The 24,010-nt window shown below is 29.8% G+C and overlaps 3 protein-coding genes across 5 annotated transcripts; all 3 read right to left on the reverse strand.

Annotated features, from left to right (window-relative positions):
- Window positions 1-351: 351 nt before the first annotated feature.
- On the reverse strand, window positions 352-2,123 carry LOC108328004 (40S ribosomal protein S23). The gene is made up of 4 exons (XM_017561771.2): window positions 1,966-2,123; window positions 922-1,077; window positions 703-829; window positions 352-615 (listed from the first exon to the last, which is right to left on the reverse strand). The coding sequence occupies exons 1-4, from the start codon at window positions 1,968-1,970 to the stop codon at window positions 475-477; spliced, it is 429 nt and encodes a 142-aa protein (XP_017417260.1). The 5' UTR covers window positions 1,971-2,123; the 3' UTR covers window positions 352-474.
- Window positions 2,124-4,888: 2,765 nt separating this feature from the next.
- On the reverse strand, window positions 4,889-11,166 carry LOC108328983 (DEAD-box ATP-dependent RNA helicase 57). The gene is made up of 13 exons (XM_017562930.2): window positions 10,985-11,166; window positions 8,752-8,913; window positions 8,532-8,661; window positions 8,307-8,440; window positions 8,130-8,221; window positions 7,912-8,008; window positions 7,657-7,737; window positions 7,335-7,567; window positions 6,717-6,911; window positions 6,516-6,606; window positions 5,972-6,094; window positions 5,540-5,690; window positions 4,889-5,429 (listed from the first exon to the last, which is right to left on the reverse strand). The coding sequence occupies exons 2-13, from the start codon at window positions 8,830-8,832 to the stop codon at window positions 5,230-5,232; spliced, it is 1,608 nt and encodes a 535-aa protein (XP_017418419.1). The 5' UTR covers window positions 8,833-8,913; window positions 10,985-11,166; the 3' UTR covers window positions 4,889-5,229.
- A 2,029-nt stretch (window positions 11,167-13,195) lies between these two features.
- Window positions 13,196-17,534, reverse strand: LOC108328984 (protein IQ-DOMAIN 2). 3 transcript variants are annotated; one of them, XM_017562933.2, is made up of 6 exons: window positions 17,317-17,534; window positions 16,541-16,647; window positions 16,151-16,465; window positions 14,943-15,164; window positions 14,716-14,835; window positions 13,196-14,224 (listed from the first exon to the last, which is right to left on the reverse strand). In XM_017562933.2, exons 2-6 carry the CDS (start codon window positions 16,613-16,615, stop codon window positions 13,541-13,543), a joined length of 1,416 nt encoding a protein of 471 aa, XP_017418422.1. In that variant the 5' UTR covers window positions 16,616-16,647; window positions 17,317-17,534; the 3' UTR covers window positions 13,196-13,540. The 3 variants fall into 3 exon arrangements, with proteins under 3 accessions (XP_017418422.1, XP_017418420.1, XP_017418421.1); XM_017562931.2 differs by having other exon boundaries at window positions 17,172-17,534; XM_017562932.2 differs by lacking the exon at window positions 17,317-17,534 and having other exon boundaries at window positions 16,541-17,153.
- Between the last annotated feature and the right edge of the window lie 6,476 nt (window positions 17,535-24,010).

Here is a 24,010-nt window from a genome sequence, read left to right on the forward strand (position 1 = left end):
CTAAACTTAAATTTACTAAGTTCTTCCAGTAAGAACCTAAATACATCCAAAAAATAAGACAGGAAACTCAAATATTATATTACTGATAGTTAATTTATAAGAAAACGGATAAAAAACATTTAAACAAGGGGTGATAGGAATTTCCCTTAGTCATAATCGATTCACCAATTTAAACTCTAAGGAAATCTTTAGAAAAGATAAAAAAATTATAATTAAGTAAACAAAAGTTAACTAAATGCAGCTTAAAAAACATTTGGGAAAAACTGAATTTCAATTTAGCATATTTTAAAGATAAAAAAAACCTTAATAGTGATTATATATTCAAATGAATTTTAACGGAAGAAGTAAATATGAACTAAATTAAGTTGAGAATATTTGCCATTAGAGATACAAAACCGTCCACAAAACTCAATCAGCTTAATGTAGCAAAATTCATAATTTCTTAATATAAAAAAAAGGAGACGATCCAAAGCTTTATGACCTTGGCTTCTCCTTCTTCTCCTTGAAAAGAGCCAGGAGAGACACCCCAGAAACCTTTACAACCTTGAATCTGACACCAGGAATATCTCCCACGGCGTGACCTTTTCGTCCAAATCCAGCAATCAAAACCTCATCCTACAACCATCAACAAAACCCATATCATATCCCTGAAGAATGAAAATAGAGAAATAATGCGGATAAAAAGATCGATTAATTACTTACATTTTCTTCGATGTAATTTAAACAACCATCGTTTGGCACAAAGGCAGCGATCTTCTTGCCATTCTTGATGAGCTGAACCCTGGCACATTTACGAATGGCAGAGTTGGGCTGCTTAGCCTCAATACCTCTGAAAATAAAACAACATACAATTTGTTAGTATTAGATAATATAATTAAATAAGTACTCAATGATATATAGAACCAGTTAAAAAGATCTTACATCTTTTCAAGAACAATTCCCTTGGCATGGGAAGAACCTGCGAAAGGCTTTTTCCATTCATTGCCAAGATGAGACTTTTTGTATGATTTGTCAGCCCACCTTTGTCTCCTACGGTGGGACTTCAGCTTGCGGGCAGCTCCCATTCCACGTGTTTTCCTGTAAAAGGAAATTAAGAAGATTTATTATTATCTCTTATGTACACACAATTACAAAATTGCTAGCCATCATAAACAAGAGGATCGGTACAATCCATAATATCGACTCTCAGAATAAAGTGACAACATTGTTAACAAAACAAATAAACAGCATTAATTTGATATTATAACACTACAACAACATTGGCTTTACCCACTACACTACTGATCTTAAAACAACGAACAGATACAAATCTGCAAGACTATATCATGAATGAAAAAACTTCCAATAATTTAATCTCAAAAAGATAACATAATGGATTTTGTTAGCGAAAACAAATAAAAGGAATTCAATCTGCCTTCAAACACCTAAGCCACCATAACTGGTCTACTCCAATATGCAATTATTCCTAATACAATGAACATATAAAATTGAATTACAGTGCTCAACGCACAAATGAAACATCAACCACAATATAGTTAGAGATTCAACGGTTCCAAAACAATGGAATGTACAATGCTAAGACATTAACCAACTCATACATAACAACCCCACCATGACCCACACTAGAAAAATAAATAGTTCACACGCGGTAGAAACCCTGAGAAGATTTGACTGTACATAGATCTAAACAACCAACAACACATCTACGAACTCAACCATACAGACCACATCATACAAACAACTTAATGAAACAAAAAAAGAGTTCATAAAAAGGCAACTTATCATAAGTTCTTAAAAATCGAGAAACAAGAGATTAACGGCGGTGCGAAATTCCAAAGAGAACACAAATATAAAAACTATAAACAACATGTAGCAATAGAGGAAATTTTGCAATGACAACAATTTGTTTAGGGAACAAAGGATGATAAGTGATATAGTTGTTGAAAACAAAAAATGTTGCATTACCCCATGGTGGTGAAGGTTTGGTTCTGCGCAGGTAGAGATTTAGGAACTCGGAGAAGATGGAGCCGTAGAAGCAGCCGCAGTGCAAAACCCTAATCCTATAAATGGAGTGTGGTGGTGTTTATATAAAGATTTAACGGCGTTGTGACAGGGCCTATATTTCTGAACAATTAGGTTTATGTCAATAAGTTTGGGCCCAGACTTATTTGGGTTCTGGACTGGTATTGTTAAAGCCCATTTTACTTTGCATTAGCATCAAATTGTGACCCATCCAATTATTCTCACACACATCGACAAGTTTGTTTGTAGAATATTTGTGAATATCCTATCTTATCTCAATCTTAATCTCAATTAGCGCGTGAACGAGTACGATACATTAATGGAAATAATTTATTAATTTTCAAAATTATAGTTTATAATTAATTAATTTTAAAAGTTACTACTAATAAAATAAGTAAATAAAATGATTAATAACTATGTTAAAATTATTAAATTTTCAAACTAAAAGATTCATACAAAAATAGAAAACCCACATGTATTTAATTTTGTATTTTTGTAATATATATGCATGCAATTAGTCATTTAAATTCTTCTTTTATTATGTAATTAGTCATTAATTTTTTTATTTATATATATATATATATATATATATATATATATATATATATATATATATTTGTTAACTTATATAACCTCTTAAAATGTGATAAAAAAATCCCTATTAAAAAAAAGACTTACTTTAAACATGGTATTTTAATAATTTTTATTTTTAATTTAAAATAAAAAATAAAATAAAAAATTTGAAATTATTTAAATACCCTTTATCTTAAAACTTAAAATCAGGATACTTTTGTCAATTAAAATTTGATATACTTTAAGAGGTTATCTAAATTAGTAAACCCCATATATATATATATTCCTATAATTAAACATTTAAATTGTTCTTGAATGAATTTTTGTTTTTGAATAAATTAATACTTCAAAATACGTGGGCAAAATGAAATTATTATAGTAACTATTATTATTATTATTATAAAAAATAATGTTTAAAATTTTTGTCTAATTCAACCATGATGACACTTATTTTTAAAGTTACTATGTATCAGTTAAACATCCATTTGTAGAGGAAGTTGTCCAGTATATTCAAATGGAGTCTTGACATTGAAGATTTTACCAGCTAAGGGAGTATCAAACAAAAGGTAGGTTGAAGAACTTCATTGTAAATCTTGAAAGTTATTTGGAATGTATTGAAATAAATAGCATACTTAATTAGATACAGCGGCATCTTTAAATCAGCTTTTAAACTCAACTGACACAAGTACATCTTTAAGTTCAAAGTGTGATGATATAATGATGTTCTCTAACTACACTTTTAGTATTTCTTTTTCTGTGACGAGTGGCATAAGAAGATTTTCTTTATGAAACATACAAGGTTCATTTCAAAGACATGAAGAAACTTGCACTGGAGGAAAACATGTTCACAAACATATGATTCTAACACATGAAGCTCCTATTCTATGTTTCGAGGAATTTCAAAGGAAATAGCTATAGAACTTACAGTTTCGGGTCAATCTTAACTCATTCATGGAATCAATATTCTTTTATTTATTCACTAATAAGTGAGTTAAAAAAATCTCTAAAGAGCATGCTTCTTGCAAGGTTGATTTGCTTACTCGTGCTGGAAGTTTCTATGAAGCAGAGAATTTTATGAAGAAATCAGGGGATTTGATCCTCATATTACTGTATGAAAAACTCTTCTTTCTTTCAGTAAAACTCGTCCGGACTGCAAAAAATACATTAACACATGTTCTTCTCACAAGACAGTTCTTCTCCGAAGAGGTTAGACATTAACATTTGGTACGCATTCACCAATAGTGATAATCCTTCCAAAATCTATACTAATTTTTTGGTGAGTCTGTCACAGTTAATTTTAAAAGTAACATCTTCTTGCATGGTTTATTTGCTTGCTCGTGCTGGATGCTTCTATGAAGCAGAGAATTTTATGGAGAAATCAGGAGATTTGACCCTCATATTACTGCATGAAAAACTTTTCTTGCTTTCAGTAAAACTCGTCCGGACTGCAAAAAATACACTAACACATGTTCTTCTCAGAAGACAGTTCTCCTCCGAAGAGGTTAGACATTAACATTTGGTACGCATTCACCAATAGTGATAATCCTTCCAAAATCTATACTAATTTTTTGGTGAGTATGTCACAGTTAATTTTAAAAGTAACATCTTATCATTGTTTTCCTTTTATATTGGAGTAGTAGTGATTAAGGGTAGAAAAAAAAATGCATTAATTGGAGTTAACTATTAGAAATCTGAATTGAATTGTTTAAAATTGGTTTGACAAAAACTAAATTAAGTTAAATTTTTTATAGTAAGAGTGAATATAATCAAATTGATTTACTCAAAGTTGTTTCTAACTTAATTAAACTATTTAGATTGTTTGAATTGTTACCTATGGACATATTTTAAAGTATATATTCAAACATAATAAGTTATAGTTCGATTCATTTGAAACAATTATATTTAGGAGCGATTCGGTTTTTAGAAAGTAAACTAATATAACAAGTTTTTGTACAATTCAATTAAGTATAATTTACTTCCGTAGAAATATTATTTTAAAATTCCTAACAGTAGTTGGCTGTGTTTTTTGAGTGAATTACAAATAACTAGGTTTGACAGAAGTGCATATATTTCGTGACTATTATGACTTTCCGACGACCGCTGGTTTTTGCATCAATTATTAGTTGTATTGTAACTATTAATTAATTGTCATTCCAATCACAGTTGAACATTTACATTCAATTCCTTTTTTATTAGAGATTACATACTAAACTACTTAATTTCTCATCTGCCAAAACGATCAAACCGATTGGCTAACCAGTTCAGTCATAAATCGGACAGCAGACCATTTTAGTTACCTTAAAACGAGACTTGCGAAATACTAATTTAACTAATGACAAATTGATTCATTATTTGTTTTTCTGCTTACATTTGTCCAGAGAGCCGTGGGTTAAGTGGGGACGTTTCTCTAAGAAGTTAGAAACTATTTGATCCTGAAATAAAATTATGCAGGCCTCCTATGTAACAAAAAAATGTACAACAAATTAACTCATTCTACAAACTGGGTGTAATATGAGTTAATTAAACTTTTGGGGATGGGTAAAAAAGAAATCTTAACACCAAGCTGCCTGGCCTGTTAAGACATAAATATTACCGGAAATTTCTGGGTTCAACTCCTTTTCTCATTCTATGTTGTTATAGGTCTGGTTTTGTTGAGATTGAATCTCTTTTGGGCCGGTGCTTCTTCCACTTCTTTTTTTGCAACTCCATGAGCCAGGGCGGAACTTCACAGCCCGATGCTGCCATTAGATTAGCAACATTCCGCAACAATGGAATGTCTTCCTCTGTGTACAACGTAATAGCTTCTCCACTCCTTCCTGCTCTGCCAGAACGACCTAATGAACGAATATTTTAGCAAATAATAAAAATTCGTGGATATAGGAACTATAATCCCTATAAATATCTTTTCTCAAATCTTAAACAACTTTAGTATAGCTGCACATACCAATTCTGTGGACGTATGCGGAGGCAGAATCAGGGAAATCATAATTGATCACACAGTTCACTCCTTTGAAATCCATGCCCCGGGCAACCACATCAGTAGCAATCAAAACCCATGTTTTTCCAGCTCTGAAGTTGTCGACAGCATTTCCTCGCTTCATAGAAATGTATGAGATCAGAATTCATAAATCACAAAATACTGCTAAATGAAAAGGTATGCTTTAGATTTGGAGTACATATGTTGACGATAAAAAATATATATATATATATTAACAAATAAGGAACATTATACTTGACATCTTCATTCAAATATTAAAAACCAGACCCTGGTCACACACTTATCAGTTTTCTATTCATTTTGATGTTTTTCGGAGAGGAGGGGGAATGTTGCAGATTCTCTATGTATTTTCAAATAAACATATGTTGTTAGAACTACCTCTTGTTCAGACAAATCAGAATGAATGACATCAACTCTAATGTTGTCAAATTCAAGTTCACCGTACAACTCCTTGGCTCGTTCCTTGCTTTGGAGAAAGACCAATACTGGAGGATTTAGACTCTACAAGACGTTACAGAATATAAGTCAGAAATAAAGCAACTAAAAAATACCAATATAGCTGATAGGAGGGACTACAATATTATATGCATTTTGCAAGTTCCAAAGCCAAGCGAAGGTAACTGATATATAATTAAACATTCCAAGTCTATATTATGTTCATGACACATTATGTAACACCAAACCCAGAATAAACAAAAAGCTTAATTGTATGCGTGTAGCGTATAATCAGTAAAACAAATGAGACTACAAAAAAATAACAATAGAAAAATATATATTAATAGTAAATAGTAGGGACTTTCTTTTAAAACACACCAAAACCAATTATAGTTTAATTGTGAGACACAACCCCTCGACGCATATGAAAGTTATGAAAGTTACACTGACAAGAATTATTATCTAAAGAATTAGTTTAGCCATTTACCTCTGCAAAACTTTGACGAATTGCAAGAAGTTTTCCTTCTTCACTTCCAGTAAAAATCAATTTTTGCTTTATCGTTTCAGAAGCCATATTCCTGATTCAAATAAAAGAACTAGACATTATCTACAAAATAATGTAAACGAAAACTGCATTAAGGATATACTCAGGAGCATCATTTTTGCAAATATTTTGCATTGAACTTACTTTCTGCCAACAATTACACGAACAGCATCATGCATAAGTTCTCGAGCTCGATCTTCAACAAAATCAGGTAAAGTAGCACTAAAAAGCGAGCGAATGATTGAGGGGTTGGAGCATGCCTTGAGAACAGAATCAATCTGCTTGAATAATTCGGGTTCAAACAGCTTATCCGATTCATCCAGGACAAGATACTCCACTCTGAAGCACCCAAAGTAGTTGGAAGAAATGAAAAAAATCAATACAACGACCTATTTAATAAATCACATCAGATATCTGCTACTAACTTTGTAGACACAATCTCAAGATGCATCTAAAAGAATCTGGCAAAATTTTATAATGCTTGAGCATTATAATCAATAAAGTCGAGCTACACTTGTAGCACTCCAACCATGCCGCTTTAATAGAAGCACAATTGAAAAGAATGGATATGAACAGGAAAACTAACCCCCCAAGATTATCATACGTGCAATTGATTAATAATTAATTAATCATAGCTCAATCAATTATTAGGATAAAAAACTGCAATATAATGAGAGTAAGAGAGCAACAATAAACCAACTATTATAAGCATTCAAGGTAAATATTTGCTGATAAAAGACACTTATACGGCAATCATCATACCTGCTGAGATCAATCTTCTTCTTCTTGATAGCCAACCGCAATCGCAGTGGTGTGGATATTAGTATATCACATGGAAACTTTGAAAAATCAGCATTTCTTAAGAGATTTTTAGTCATTAACTTAATTCCAAATTTTTTTCTTTTGGCAAGTTTTTTGCACTCTCGAAATATTTGAGCAGATAATTCACGGGTATGACAAAGGATAACAGCTCGAATGCCACCCTTTTCTGGGTCCTGTAAAACATAAAATACATATATTATATGAACCGAGTACACAGAAAATCGAGAACTGCAAACCGGGTTGGAGAAAATAAGCAAAATACCTTAAGCTTCATAAGCATTGGACATACAAATGCAAGGGTTTTCCCAGAACCAGTTGGTGCACACGCAAAGCATTCACGACCCTATCACAAATAATAGAAGAAATACAGCAGTTTAAAACAATATACAGTTAATACCTATCCCAAAGACAATAGAAACTACTTATGAATCATGACCGAACTTCAGTAACAGTTTTCTGAAGATAGAAAACCAAATGAAAAATACTTATACTACAAGTAACTTAACATAATTCGTACAGCTAAAAGTACTGGAATAGTCTGCCTTTGAATAGGCGTTGGTTCTCTGAATCCAAGCTCCTTCAGGTTGCGCAACAAATACGATGGACACTTATATCTGCAAACAATTCATTAATATTCTGAATCGTCCCTCTCTAGCAAACCAAATACCAGAAGAAGCAAAAAGAATGCAGGATATTATTCAGATATGGACAACATAATATTCTCACGAAAGATACCTTGATTTCAATTCGTCAAAGCTTTGAAGAGGAGACGGTACATTATAACCGGAAACATGAATGTTGTGCTGCTTTCGGAATATTGCGTCCCGCTGAAAACATGTTCAATATATGAAACGATTGCACAAACTTACTAACATTTGTAATTACACAAATTGCACAAAACAGAAAAGGAACCTCGAATTGTCGATTTTGTTCCTTCTTATTCTTCTTCTTACTTAACTCAATAGACTCCTGATCAGCTTGAACTTCGCCACTGGACTGCGCCACAGATGCGGAATTTCTAAATACATTGAATCCTTCAACATTTTCTTTTATGCGTTTACGAAAACAAAGCAACAGTGAGATACGTTGAATACAAGAGCCGGAATAGTGTAAAACAAAGCAAGATGATGTGAATACCAGAAGAGTTTCCCTTGCGCTTCCTCTTCTTCGTGGACGCTGTTTTCTCTTCTACTGCTTCCCTCGTTTTTGCGCTTCCGTCTCTGACAACGCTCCAAATCTTCGCCGAATCAGTATCGTTATCTTTTTTCTTTTCATAATAAACGAAAAATAACAGTTATTAATTGTATGTGGTGTAAAAGTCAATAAGCGTATGTGATGAAGATAGACAGAAAGGTACCTGGAATCTGGCGATATCGGCGCCGAACTTCTTTCTGTTGAAACGAATGCCGGAAAACAGAAACGAAGAGTCGTTGGCCATTGGAGATGGAACAAACAAATGATACAGGGGTTTCTTTAATCAAGCACGATCTTGCAGTTCCTTCTTCAACCTCACTGCGGCCTGTATTTTTCAAAATAGTTATATTATAAGAATAAAATAGTCATAAAAGATTGAATTTTGGTATTTTTTTAAGAATAAAATAAAGATAATATCAAATGAATGTATATTTGTTTGTCAAAAATATCAATTATCTTTTTTTTACTATTTTATTATTTGTTGTTAACGAAAAGAAATAAAAAGAATTTAATCAGTCTTAAAACAACAAAGCCACCACAACAGTCCTACTCCGCTATGCATTTGTTCCTAATACAATGATACAAAATCGAATTACGCTACTCTGGTAAATGCAATACCAAATGCACAAAAAGATGCCTTCGGAACATCAACCACAATATAGTTAGAGGTTGAAAGTTTCGAGCACAAATGGAATGCACAATACTAAGGTATGAACCAACTCATACATAACCACCCCACCATGACCCACATTAGAAAAAAACATAGTTTCCACGCAGGAGAAACCCTGAGAAGATTTAATGGACACTCTGGCCATATACTTCACATGTAATGGCCAAAAATGGGTGGAAAGAAGTGCAATTGAAGCTAAGATGACTTGAAAATTTAGTTTAATTTTAATACCATGCAAGCGTGAAGGTTTTTCTGAGTAAATAGTGTAGAAATGTTTTACATAATGATCGTCCGATCATAAAGCCTTTATGCACGATAAATTTGTTAACTCTTAATATATATATATATATATATATATATATATATATATATACACATTTTGGGAAACGAGCATGAACTGATGAATTGAAATTTAATGTATGTTCAATGATCAAAGAAAGAGACATTGATCTCTCTCGCTTTTTCTTTTCAGAAGTAAATTATAATTTTCCATTTATATAATTAGAGAGAATGTCAGTGCATTTTTTTTAATAAGTTCACGAGTATTTCCAAACTTTCATCACACTCTCATAAAATAAGTAAAACCTTATTAAATATTGTTTTTGTCAGTGATCAAACTCGGACCATATATACATGTTTATGTGATTAGAAGTATTTTGACAAAATTAGACTAAAGTTTTTTAACAGGTTAAATTAATTTTTGTTTTAGCTAATTTATAAAAAAAATTATGGGTTGTTTCAAAATTAACATATAAGAAAATCGTCTAATTTTTTTTTTCCTTTCTCAAAATTCTTCTTAAGAATATTGAAACTTTCACTCTACTATATATCTTGCAAGCACCCATTGATCATAACGTGTGGTAAAAACAAGAAAAGGAAGCTTTCATGTAATTAGCATCACATGGGACTTGCTAGAAATCAACAATGACGAGGCACTTGGAAGAGGATGAAATTCTGGGTCAAAGACTCAAATATCTCTATATTTGTATGTAAAATTGAAAAGAAGTTGGGTTCAAGTAGTGCTGAGTTATCCATTTATTTAACTGTTAGGGTGGTCTTGGTGTGGTATTATAGATAGTATAATTACTTTTTAATGCTATCGAGAAATGAAGAGACAAAAAATTGATTGCCATAATCCTAGCACAGACTTGGACTTGATAGAAAACTTTAGCAAGAAGGATGCAATGGCTTAGAACACAATGCATGTGTAAATTCTAAAGTTTTCTCATCTCCTTTTCTTGTGTATCATATTATCATTACACTTTTCGAGGTAGAAATAACGAATCAATCCATGTCCTAGATTAATGAACAAAATATGTCTCCTTCAAACATCATCACAAGTTGAATGCGGCCTATTCATAGATTAATCAATTGTTAATGTTTGGGATGACTTGATTTCCCAAATATAAGGATTTAGTTTAATTTGAATAATTAGTTATAAGTGCAGACTACTATAATCTAGATAACAATATGAAGTTAATGAGTCCGCCAAGAAGCATTTTCTAGATGAAATGACATTTGAGAATAATTAGTGAGAAGATTTGACTGTACATAGATCTAAACAACCAACTACACATCTATGAACTCAACCACAAAGACCACATCATACAAACACCTTAATTAAACAAAAAAAAAATCATAAAAAGGCAACTTATCATATGTTCTTAAAAATTGAGAAACAAGAGTATTAATGATATAGTTGTTGAAAACAAAAAGGTTGCATTACCCCATGGTGGTGAAGGTTTGGTTCTGCGCAGGTAGAAGATGGAGCCGTAGAAGCAGCCGCCGCAGTTGAGGGTGGTGGTGTTTATTAACGGCGTTGAGTCAGGGCCTATATTTCTGGACAATTAGGTTTATGTCAATAAGTTTGGGCCCAGACTTATTTGGGTTCTGGACCGGTGTTGTTAAAGCCCATTTTTTTCCGTTTTGGAACTGTGGGTTATATATCCTTTGAATTAAGTCAATTTAAGAAGTCTGGAAAGAGCATTCTTCAGGGTTCTTAAAATTTTGAATAATGGGAAGACACAAGAGATGTGGCGTATTCCTTACGCGTATCAAGATACCATTATCATGGAGAAGAACTTTTTCTTTATTCAGCTCAATCACAGATTTTAAGAAAGAAGCAAAGTAAAGAGAAATAAAACTAAAAAATCAAATCGGTTGATATACTTCCTAGATGTAAAGACCAGAGTAGAAACTAACGGAACATCAGTAAATAATAAGGGAAGGAAGTGGCAGCAATCATGAAAGCAAAATGCTTTGGTTTTCACTCACTTGGGATAAAGTTTGTTAGGGTTTATATTTGTATCATCTAAAATCATGTTGAAATATGACCCAAGATGGTTTTAAGTAAAGACTTAGATGTTCAAATGCAATAAATTCAGATAATTAATATATTGGATAAAAATATTTACACTGACTTCTATTAATTTGGTTTTAGAATAAAAATACTCAAAATAAATCACCACGTTTCCAAAATTTAAACATAAAAAGTCTAAACAAACGTAACTTTTGATGAATTCGATTTTATAAAATTAATTTAATTCAAAATAAATTTTACAGGTACTTTTCCAGATAATAAAGTTATGATGCTACAAAAAGTGTTAAGAGTTCCCTAATAATAAGTGTAAATACGAATCCTTTATAAGTTGAAAACCTCCCAGAGAAGGTGTTATCTTATCAAGTTGAACATAAATTCTAGAGGGGCATTTATTATATAACTGTATTATAGATATACTCAGAAGTTCGAACACGTTTTAGGTATCTTTTGTGGATTTATTATAAGTCTTTAAAGTATACATAATTAATAAACTACAATGATTTTTTTTTAACGAAAATCATTTCCAAGACACATGTTTAGTCACTTACTGTTACTAAAACAAAATCAATTATGATAATTTTAATTGGACTTTTGGATTATTACTCAAAATTACCATTCGCAGCTATAAAGAATACTCACAAATATTGAAGATGATTAATTACTTTTTTATGTGAAATTAGGAGAAATAAATATTGTCTTGACAAGTATATTTGGTGTTTGAATTAATTTGAAAAGTGGGGATAATTAATGTACAGCTGTTTAAAGAAATAAAAAAGTATTCCCTCACGAATGCTCCTTTTAGAAATATCCTTTTATCCGTATAACATTTTTGCTTGCAAATAAAAACTCCTACTTTTACTCCTTTTCAAACAAAAATAAGAAATACTTCTTTTTAATATATATTCAATTTTATATGATTTTGTATTAGAAAAAAAATGGACTAATGTATAGAAATTGCCTCTGGGTAGTCTCCTACAGTATATGCCTAAGGATGCATATATAGTTCTTCATCCTGATATGAAAACATGAACTCCACAAAAAATTGTTTAGGAACTTATTATATAGTTCAGCATTGTGATGTTAAAGTTGCAAAGAGAAAACGTTTATTTTATTCTCATTTTTGGTTCAGACAAAAAGGTTTTCAAGACTCATGTGCAACATGTTGAATCTAACTGATAATCCCCTGAAGCCTGAATGTTTTGTTTTATTATAATAAATTCAAGTTGAAATTCTGTATCTGACAATGCCATTATCCAATGAGTTGGATCTTCCATCATAGTACTTAAATGAGCTGGAAGTCCCCACTTCAACCACCGATTCATGAAATATGGATATGCTCAATCCTCACCCCAAAAAAAGAAAAGATAAAAGGAGTTGAAAATATGAGAGATTAATAAAAAGAAGTGCATGCTAATACAGACCTTTTCTGTTCAACAGCATAAGATGGGTAAGGCAATAAATAAAATAAGCTACAACAACACTGTTCAGTGATGCCGACCACATTCACAGATGTATTATTCGTTTAAGGTTGTTTTATATTTCAATTTTCAAAGCAAAACATTGTAGCATCAAAGAAATTAGGCAATGAAATTGAATTTACATTTATATCACAACTAAGAATCAAGAATGAGGAACTTTGACCAGAATGATACTTGTCCTTGGATGGGGAAGCACAGAAAGGATTCGGGCAGTTCATTTGTCCTTTCTGTCATTTGGCCATGAATCGCATATCTTCCCCTCAGGGCAGATAGAGCAAAGTGAATGAAGATACAAATTGATAAATATAGTAAGTAAAACAATTATCACCCCAAATCAAAATCCTCCAAGAAACTTTAGGATACACATAAAAATAGGGAAAATAAATAAATGGAACACTCAATTTAAATGAACTCCTTTTGTGCTATTCCTTCAGTGATATATTTCAATTCCAATTCAACAGTTTCCATCCTTTTTCCTGTATGGTCAACTGTCCACAACTTTGTCCACAGATAACTCCGCATTTAAGCTGATTTCTACCTTTGGTGGACCTGAATGGCGCCTTGGCCTGGAAGGTGAAGCTGGGAAAGATAGCCGCTTCTTTGCAGTCCCAAAGGATCCTTTCTCAGTTTTTCCATTTTCTGGGGCTAATGGACTTTGTGTCCTGGATTTGGCTTTTGCAGATTGAGTTGGCACCATGTAGCTTGGAATTGCTGGAGAGCTGGCAAGGCTCTCATCGTCTCTCACCGATGAACCTGCGATCGAGTGCCTCCGGAACCGATCTGACTGGACACTCACCAAGCTTTTAGAGTCCTCGTCTGTAATCCAGCTGCCCCTTGGACTTGCCTTCTTTGATTTCTTAGCAGATGCCGAAACTCGCTTGGAAGGAGTGAACTGAAAGCTTGGTGAGCCAGGATTTTGGCTGGCTGTTGGAGAGTGCTTCTCAGAATTGAGCTGAAAACGAGCAAATGACTTGCTGATTTCTCCACCAGTAATGCCGCGGCTTGAGCTTTTCACGGATCCATGATCATTTAACTCTTTATCCACCTGGCTACGGTTCTCTAATGGTCGGGCTGCCATCCATCGTTCCAACCAGCTCCAACCCCAGGCAGGATTTGTTGGATCCATGAACATAGGATTTAAAGATCTAGATGAGTTCTTCCAGTTTTGCTGCCAAGTTTTGTTTTAAACAGAATATTAAACCCTTAATTTTTTTTTTAAAATTGAGAAACTTGCCCTCATGATTGTAAATTATATCACGGGAAGACACTCTATGCTTTCCATCAAAATATACCAAGCACATTACATAACATGACACTTCATTTCAGCAAGTAAATACCAGAATAACTTATTGCAGCAGCTTAAAAAATTATTAGCATATCATTGGTTCGTAAATGTGGCAGCCAGAGAGGATAGTGCTGAGATTTAAGAGGAGGATATGGCTTTGAAGATGGTGACAAGACTAATGCACTCAACAAGATTAAGTTTCAGCTTCAAGAGATAAGGAAACAATGAAGAGTGTAGACAATTGTACAACTAGGATGCTTGATTTCTCATTTTAGTGTTTATAATATATGATATATTTTAAAGATTTATCAGTTTATATTAAATTTTTCATCCATTTTCTCACATGTGTAAATTGATGAGATAGATAGAAAAACCTGATGAGTGAATGCATAAGCCAATGCTCTTTCTCTCCTCATAGCAGCCTCATACTTGCTTAGTAACTTGGCCTCGATTTGTTCTTTTGATTGTAGGCTGTCATCCCATTCCTCTCCCATCTATTATGATAATCGGTAGCAAGTTAAAAACAACATTCCAAACACAACATACAAAAATGTAAAAAATGATTAGCTTTTCAAAATAAATTAGGAAATGAAACCCAGACCCGCAAACTCTCAAGCTCTCTTGCATGTTTCTGTAAGAGCTGTCTCTGCAGAGCCTGATTCTCCTCCAACATTCTGATCCTCCTGGAACGAATCTGAGACTGCAAGCGAGACAGTGTCTGCATAGATCGGAGGGTACTCGTGGCTTGGCGTTTTACAACCGACCCTTCCATCAGTAATTTCAGCCTGACCAGTCCCCTTAAAGCCCGCAATGCTCTTCTTGCCTAAATGATTTCAAAAGAAATTCTAGTTTGAAAAGTAATTCAAATAACAATTTCTTTGTGTGGCTACAATTCATTGATACTGTCAGCTTTATAGCTGTGTGTAAGAACACATTCAACTAAGATACTGTACAGATCCAAATTTAAAGAGTTAAATTTTTATGTTACAGTAAAACTTTTAATCATATAGTAAACAGGAAATTGATACAATATTCTTGTGACAAAAGCTTTTCTCTTGTAGCAAAATTTTAAAAATAATCTACTTTCTTTATCTCACACCCTTAGCTTGGATTTAACACATTTATCATTAGAACTGAACTAACACGATACCACTGGTATAGAAAATGCTAAGTAACGATGTAATGTTACTCAGAATTTTTTTCTTGACCAATGTCAACCCTCCCTTTGTAGAACCTAATGATAATTTAGAAAAAAGAAAAGGAGAGGAACGCATTCATTTAGTATGGTTGAGTTAAAGGTTCATTTGGTTCCCAACCAAATGAATTAAAGGTGGAGTTGCACTAAAAAGATATGTTCTTTATAAGGCTCAATAAGAATATGAATGACATTTTATTACAAAACAATGAGTTCATAACCCATATTTGAAAATAAAAGAGTTAAAAATGCATTTCCTTAAGTTCTTTCGGTGGTATTCTTTAATCAACGTAAGAGTTTCATATCACTAAAACACATAATTATGGTTTACATTAAAGGTCAACATAGATTACAAGACAAAATTTCAACTTTGATTGAAAAACACCACCAAAGTTTTGTACTTCAATAAATCCTTTCTACTTGAGATTTGATAGCACTGTAGAGTTATTTGTATTGTATCATCTCTAAAACATATACAAGCGAGTTTTATGTAGGATTTTTATGGAAAGAAAACTACTCTCATTAAATAGTTAAATGAATGGTAAAAAAGAGTGAGAGGGGAGAAATTAATGAAGTAAATTTATAGTTCGCTAAACGAAAATTGCAACCCATACCAAGTATCCCCGAAAAGCTGTTTGAATTTTGATTGCTGCCACTTCATCATTTGGTTTACCAGCAAAACGAGGAATTCGAGCAGCTTCAACCCTAACAGTTTCTATCTGAACAGGAGGAACAGGTACCTCGGCTTCAACGGCAGTTACAACTTCAACAACATGATCATGACTGATTTCATTTTCAATATCAGTTAATTTAATCTCTTCTGGCAGAGGAACAGATGGTGGCGGTGGCAGCTTATCAGCTTCTGAGTATGAGACAGAAGTCTGTAATTTTTGCTTCCCAAACCATTTCTTCTTAGATTTACTTGATTTCTGCAAAATTGAGTGATACAAATATAAGAAATATCCCAGAAAGTTGAGAAAAGTTGAATTAACTTTCATCCAAACCTGATCTTTCTTCTCCTTTGAGTCGGGGCTGAGAGCTTTCTTCACGCTTGAAAACCAATTTCCCTTCCTCCCCATTTTCTTGGCATTCCTCAATCTGATCCTTCACACTAAAAGGAAAAAAAGAGAGTAAATTTAAAGATCTGAAACCTCACTAACCAAAAGAATTTATTTCCTAACCAATGACATCTGCTGTTATCATTAAATGTCATTATTAGATAGTAAATTTGACACTAAAAAAGAGGAAGAGTCTCAATAATTGCGCAAGCCTCCTTCACAGCATAATTATTCTTTTCCTTGTTTTAAGAAACGGAAAAGAACAAACCTTCTGCAAGAGAAAGTTGTCGTGAAAATAAAATAACAAGGAATTAACGGTAAGAAATGAAAAAAAAAAAATAACAAGCTTTATGGTAAAAAGCCATTCAAATTTCCTAATAATACTACTCAATTCTGAATAAATTCTATCTGGGGTATCCCATAAATGAAATCCAATCACGTCACGTAGAACCAACGAAGAGGTCTCTAAACCTCGTTCACCAGAAAAGAGAACAACTGAATCAACTCCCTCTCTTGCATTTCCCACAAAAATGACGGGTGAATTCAGATTCAAGCGGTTTAATGAGCAGGAACATACCTGTGGTGAAAGAAATTGCGGGAACAGAACAGAATACGAGGGAATTGCAGAGAAAATGGAAAGTGGGAAAGTGTAAGATGGGATAAGAAAACAGAGACGGAGTTGAAATTTCGGAGGGTCCAATGAAGATGTAAAACGGCAGTACCTGAAGTGAAACAAAGTGACAGATCTCAAATATGTTGTTTCTTCTGACTCTGTTTCTCCCAGAAAAAAAAAGAAAAAAAAAAGATTAGAACTTTAAGTTCAGAGTTGCTTGCAGCAGCAAACCCTCTTTCTCTTTCTCTTCTTGTGAAGAGGGAAATCAGATCTTGCCAAATGCTATTACAGGATAGTTTGAATTACAGGAGCAGCTGTTTCTGCTGATATTGAGAATTTGAGACCTTGCCACTTGGGTTGGTAACAGTGGGCCCTCCTAAGCTTTACCATCTTCAAACAATCAAAATCAAAAATTAACCTAATCAAGGATAATTCTGCTCTAAATCAATTTCATAATATTGGAAAATGTCAATGAATAAAATAAGTTATGTATAGGAGAAAATATATATATATATGTCGAAAATTGTGTATACAAATTTATAATATATATGTCATTACTCACGAGTGAATCATGTTGGTGATGATGACCAATGTGGTGCTCACATTTCGCATTCATGTCTTCTAATTCTTGAATTTTTTTTAAAAATTTCCAATCTTTTTCATGTAATATATTTATTTGTTAGCATTAAGTATAACTACAAAATATATCTTCTCTCGGTTGATATGCTCTTTCTTCAGTTTCTTTCTTGCATTTATTGGTTCATTTACTTTGTAACTAGACAACTAATGTTTATCACTGTTACTAATGACGAAATAATTAATATTTTTCAAAACGAACTTATGTTTTGAGAAGTTGGTAAACTGGTTAAATCCAGTGACCATTTTTCAAAACAATCACTCTCATTCTTAATATATTCTTCTTGGTAACAATGACATTTCTATTTAGATTTTAAAAGTTGTATATGTTTGTTTAGTTATAAAAGTTCATTTAAAAATAAATTTTATTGATTAAAATTAGCCAGCAAATTATTAAAAAATTGTAATAGATATATGGGATTTAACAAGGCTGCAAAGCTTTTGAAAGTGTTTTTGGTTATAGTAGATTGCATATATCAAATAAATACAAATATTAAATTGAGTTTGAAATTATAAAAGATAATTACAGTGTTATTTATTGTTTGATCGATTAACTCTGCGACTCGTAAGAGGTTGAACTTTATATTATATTGCACTAACATGAAATTTAGCAATACGATCTGTAACAACATTGAACATTAACTTGTTGAAAGTTTGTGATACGTTTAACCTTTCTAAAGACTATTTTTTTTGTTTGTTGAGAAAACTGTGTTTTTTCCTCTTTTGTGGTTGTAGCAAACCAATATATGAATAGGGAACTCAAATGTCATGCATAAAAAATAGTAGACGCGCATTTTTTTATTTATTATTTCTTTTGATTTTATAGTTTTGATAGATTATAACTAATAGAAAAATAAATAATGCGTCTACCTAATTGTTGAATACACTTGTCTATATGGCAATAAAGAAGAATAGGTGTTATGAATGTATGAACCTAATTAAGTAATGTAACCACTAGATTGTACCCAAAAGCAGAGGTTGTAGGTGCAAATAGTAAGCGGCTCTAATTCAAAGTTTCACCTATACAATTTGTAAACTAGTAAAGAAAAAAAAATGTGTCCATTTAATCCTTTATGATATTTTTTTCACCTATATATTTATAAAAAAAATAGTGGAAATTTAAGTATAATATTAGTTAAAAATAAAAAAAACTTGTGTTTAATTGAAATATAAAAATCTCACAAACTTATTATTTTAAAGTATTTCATTGAAATATAGTAAATTCTTTTATATATAAATTAAGCTTGTATTTAATTGATATAGTATCTTTTTAGTGAAATTTAAAAACACTCATTAATAACTTTGAGAATTTTTTTGAGTTTTATTAGTGTAAATATATATCTCAAACAAGATACGAGTGTGTTAGTTATAACATTGCACAAGTCGATGCACATAATATTTAGTATTCGTTATTTAGAATTAAGACTACTCATATATCTAATCTTATTCGGCCTTTTAATTATTGTCTTCGACCCAATAGGGTGTTTTAGTTATTGGTGTTTTTTCTAATCTCTATGTTTTTCATTATTTTAAAAAAGAATCATTATCTTTATCGTATTCTAGTTTAGTAGATTTCATTGTTTATACAAAATTAAATCCTAAAATTAGATAACGAACCTAAAAGTCATATTTTACATTCAATTATTTTAAACAACATTTCATATCATAGTATTAAAACATTTATCTTTGATAATTTTTTTCTTAAGAGATTCATTACATATGATTAATATATATATATATATATATATATATATATATTATCTTTTTGTGTATTCTTTTAAATAGAAATCAATGTCTATTATTTCATTAAAAGGATTTATTGCATTTTCATGTTCCCCTCACTTTCCTTACATTATAATGGAAGAGTTTATATACATTTTTTAGTATGAGTAGTTTATTCGTTGATGGCATAGCTTCTTGAACAAAAACTCCTATATCTAGCTACATGTCTAAACAATTCCATAAATTGTGTACCAAAAATGACTAAGTGACATCCTTTTTCATAGTTCTTGAATTGTATAAATTGCAAACGTATTAATGCAAAAAATGAGCTTTATTTGATTAAAGTAAGTTGAGCAAGTCAACTTCGTTTTAACATCATGGTAGGAAGAACGTTTTGAACATAAATGCTTACGAAAATGTGACAACTTATTAAAACAGGGTATGAAATTATGGCATTAGGAGAGTGATAGGATTCGTCACCATTTCATAATATTTATTATTATCACCTTTTAGTGGTAAAAGGTTTTTTTCTTGTTAATTTAATAGGCATCTCCTATTTATGCATTCATTTTATAGGCATAAAATTGTACCGATTTAATTAAAGAGTTGTTGTGAAATGTAAGATGGTAACTTATATTCAGTACAATAATTTATACTTTTATACTTTTAATTGTATTTAGAAAATAATCCATCCTTAATTTAATAATAATAATATACTCTTGCTATTATTACCGTTGTTAAGAGCACTATTTTATTTGGGTATAAATAATGAAACACGTGAATCGCATTAAAGGTGGATGTGTAGTCACGTGAACAAGCATTAGAAAGCTATATTCATATTTCAATTCTCTTTATTTTATTTTATTTTATTTATTTATCCAATTAATTTATTTGCTTCAATTTGTGTATATATCATACTATGAAATGCATCATTAATTAAAATCCCTCGTATCTAAAAGTTAACTCATTCATTAATCATTCTCCAACTTAGTACTTCTTAAACACCATTTGTAATTGCAAAAAAGTTATTTTTTTTTGTTTTTTTGTTTTTCCTAATAGTCATGTACATTCTTTTCTAATTTAAACACAATGTTAAAATATATAAAATTGATGATGCAAATTGAATATTTCAAAATAACTTTTACGTTTTATTAAAGTAAGTATTGGATTTTTAACATATGAATTTCATTTCTGATTTTTTACATAGAATGAAAATCAATTCATGTTTATAAAATAGCTTTACCATTACGATTTGAAAATTTCAAGTATATTTTAAAGTTCAGAATTTTCAATAATATATTAACAATAATTTCTTGAATCTTCATCGAATAATCTGTTTTTTTTATACACATAATTATTCTTCAATGATTGTTTTTACATTAGTTTCTATATGTATCTTATAATTGCTTCAATTGCACTGTTTTATAATTGAAAGTTTTCATCACTCATTAGAGATGACAGAATGGATGGTAGATGTTAAAAAATCATACCCCACAGCAACTACCATTGTGATATTTTTGGATACACAACAATATTTTCAACATGATCAAATAGAACAAAATATAACATTCTTTAACCAAAATCATGTGACAATATTTGTTATAGTATTAGGATAAGATACAAATATCTCGTGACAACTTTACCCAATATTTCTTTAAAAAAAATAAAAAACATGCAAAGAACAAAAAATAATTTTTTATCTATTAGAAGTAAATGATAGAAAAAATTCTCAAAGATAAAAGAACTTAATAGCTATTAATTGTAATGATTTTAAATAAACTTTCTTACATAACAAAAGAAAGGTTTTCGTCCTGAGGTTCGTCCTACATTGGGTGTTACATCTCCAATGTCTCATATCCAATTTTTTCAAAAATTTTAACTTTAATAAATATCTTTTTATTTTCTTCTCTTTCATATTTAATACATTTTAACAACACTTTAATAATAATCTAATTTAATTTAAAACTCAAATATTATTTAATATAATTTTATATTTTAATAATTATTAAAATATGATTTATATTATAATAATTATATTAAAAAAATAAAAATAAAAATAATAAAAACAAAAATAAAATAATAAAATAATAAAATAACAATAATAATATAAAATTTGATTTAATATATTCAAATATATTAGGTTATATTAAAATATTAAGATGAATTAAATAATTATTAAATTTTAAATAAAAACAAAATTTTTTAGAAACTTGTTTATCGGATATAAAAAATTCGTAAAATATGCTAACAGATTTTTTTTTATTTAAAATTTAATAAATATTTAATTTAATTTAAAATTATAATATTATTTATTATATTTTTATATTTTAATAATTATTAAAATATAATATATATTTTTATAATAGTTTTATTAAAAAAATAAAAATATTAATAACTAAAATAAGTGTAATAATAAAGAAAATAAAAATAATATTCAAAATCACATGTATTTAAATATATTAAAATATTAAATTAAATTAAATAATTATTAAAATTTAAATAAAAAAAATTAGAAAGATTTGTTAATTGGATATAGAAATATGTTAACTTATGGTACGAATATGGATATCTGGTAATTAATTGTTTTTAAAATTTTATAATTTAAATTTTAATAATTATTTAATTTATTTTAATATTTTAATATAATTTAATATATTTGAATATATTAAATCAAATTTTATATTATTATTATGATTTTATTTTTTATTTTTTATTTTAATTTTTAAGTTAATTATTTTATTTTTATTTTTTTAATACAACTATTATTATAGTATAAATTTATATTAAATAATATTTTAATTTTAAATTAAATTAGATTATTATTAAGGTGATGCATAGTGTCTTTAGTAAGAAAATAAAAAAGATATTTATTAAAGTGTCTTTAGTAAGAAAGAGAATAAAATAAAAAGATATTTATTAAAGTTAAAAAGGAAATTTTTGAAAATGTTGAAGTTGCAAAATGAAATGTTAGAATGTTAAAAATGAAAATTTTTTGAGAAACAGGATGAGATGTTGGAGGTGTAGTGTGAAACACCTTCATATATTTCAGAGTGTTTCACCCTGCACCTCCAAGACTTTCATGCTACACTTCCAAATTTTTAAAAAATAATAGTTGCGCCCCGAGTTAAATCATATTAAAATATTATTAATTATTAATAAAATGAAAAGAATCTTTGACCATTTTTAACTGTTTTGTTTCTCTTTATAACTTTTTCTCTCCTCACTTCTTTGCTTTCTTTATCTCTCTATATATTTATTTATTTATTTATTCTAATTAATAAATTATTTATATTTTGATTAAATTTTATTGTTTTGAATTATTTTATGTTTTATTTGTTTTGTAATTTTTTTTTAATTAATTTTTTTTATTATAATTAATTAATTTTTTAAATAAATATTTGAATTATTTATATTTATTCTGAATTATATAATTTCGTTTGTAAATATTTAATATTTATTTTAATTTTATATAATTTAAATTTTTTTATTTGTAATAATATAGTAATGAATTATGAATGTAAAAAAAAATAAAACTTAATAAATCATTTGTAAAATCAATTTAAAAAAATTATAATTTGAAAGACTTAATAAATCATTAAAATTTCTTAAATATTAAATTAAAAATTTCAAAAGCCATGTTTAAGCCTTTATAATTGATTGCCTTTAAAATTTATTAAATGTTGAATTAAAAATTTGGAAAGCCATGTCAATAATTTTTGTATAAAAAGATTTAAAAACTAATACTATTAATTTATTTAAAAAAATTATAAATTCAAAGACTTAATAAATCATTAAATTTTAATAAATATTGAATTACAAATTTTGAAAGCCATTAAAAAATTCACTCATCCATTGATTTTATTATTATTATAAATGTTTCAGAATGTATATAAAACTACCGTTTAAAATCTACTTATAATTTCCTTATTATTATATGACAATCTACACTGTATACAAATAAGCAAAACATTTTTATTATTATATTATTATATATGACAATCTATAAACTATATTGTATACAATTAAGCATAACATATGGGATGTTGAAATGCGACAAAATGATATATCGGATGTGGAAATCCGATTCACAGTCTATCAGATATCAAATTTCGATAAAAAGAAAAATTGGATTTTGATTTTCGAAGAATAATAAATCGGATTTTGATATCTAATTGGATTTCGATATTTTTATTATTGGATTTCAATATCCGACTAGGAGGTGAGAGTTTTATAACAAATTTATACATTTATTTAACGCGAGAAGCTTAAAAAAAATTCTTTTTTCCAGCTCTAATGCAATCACCACCACAACAATACCTCCATCATACCTCCATCACATGCCTTAGAATACTTTTTAACGAAGAATCTCTCTCAAATCTTTTTGAAAGACCACAGTAAATGAAACCAATGAAGAAGATAATGAAGAGATAAAAGGAGGTGCAAGG

Source organism: Vigna angularis, chromosome 2, assembly GCF_016808095.1.
Source record: "Vigna angularis cultivar LongXiaoDou No.4 chromosome 2, ASM1680809v1, whole genome shotgun sequence".
Taxonomy (NCBI): Eukaryota; Viridiplantae; Streptophyta; class Magnoliopsida; order Fabales; family Fabaceae; genus Vigna; species Vigna angularis.

Excerpts from the sequence above, each read along its gene's own strand:
- LOC108328004 (XM_017561771.2), bottom strand. Across the intron at positions 830-921 it reads GGAATTGTTCTTGAAAAGAT|AGGTATTGAGGCTAAGCAGC; the intron begins GTAAGATCTTTT and ends TTTTATTTTCAG. Across the intron at positions 616-702 it reads TAAATTACATCGAAGAAAAT|GATGAGGTTTTGATTGCTGG; the intron begins GTAAGTAATTAA and ends TGATGGTTGTAG.
- LOC108328983 (XM_017562930.2), bottom strand. The coding sequence starts at position 8,832 with ATGGCCAACGACTCTTCGTTTCTGTTTTCCGGCATTCGTTTCAACAGA. Across the intron at positions 8,662-8,751 it reads CCGATATCGCCAGATTCCAG|AAAAAAGATAACGATACTGA; the intron begins GTACCTTTCTGT and ends TATTATGAAAAG. Across the intron at positions 8,222-8,306 it reads AACAAAATCGACAATTCGAG|CGGGACGCAATATTCCGAAA; the intron begins GTTCCTTTTCTG and ends ACATGTTTTCAG.
- LOC108328984 (XM_017562933.2), bottom strand. The coding sequence starts at position 16,615 with ATGGGGAGGAAGGGAAATTGGTTTTCAAGCGTGAAGAAAGCTCTCAGC. Across the intron at positions 15,165-16,150 it reads CAGCTTTTCGGGGATACTTG|GCAAGAAGAGCATTGCGGGC; the intron begins GTATGGGTTGCA and ends GAAATCATTTAG. Across the intron at positions 14,225-14,715 it reads CTTATGCATTCACTCATCAG|CAAAACTGGAAGAACTCATC; the intron begins GTTTTTCTATCT and ends AAAACTTGGCAG.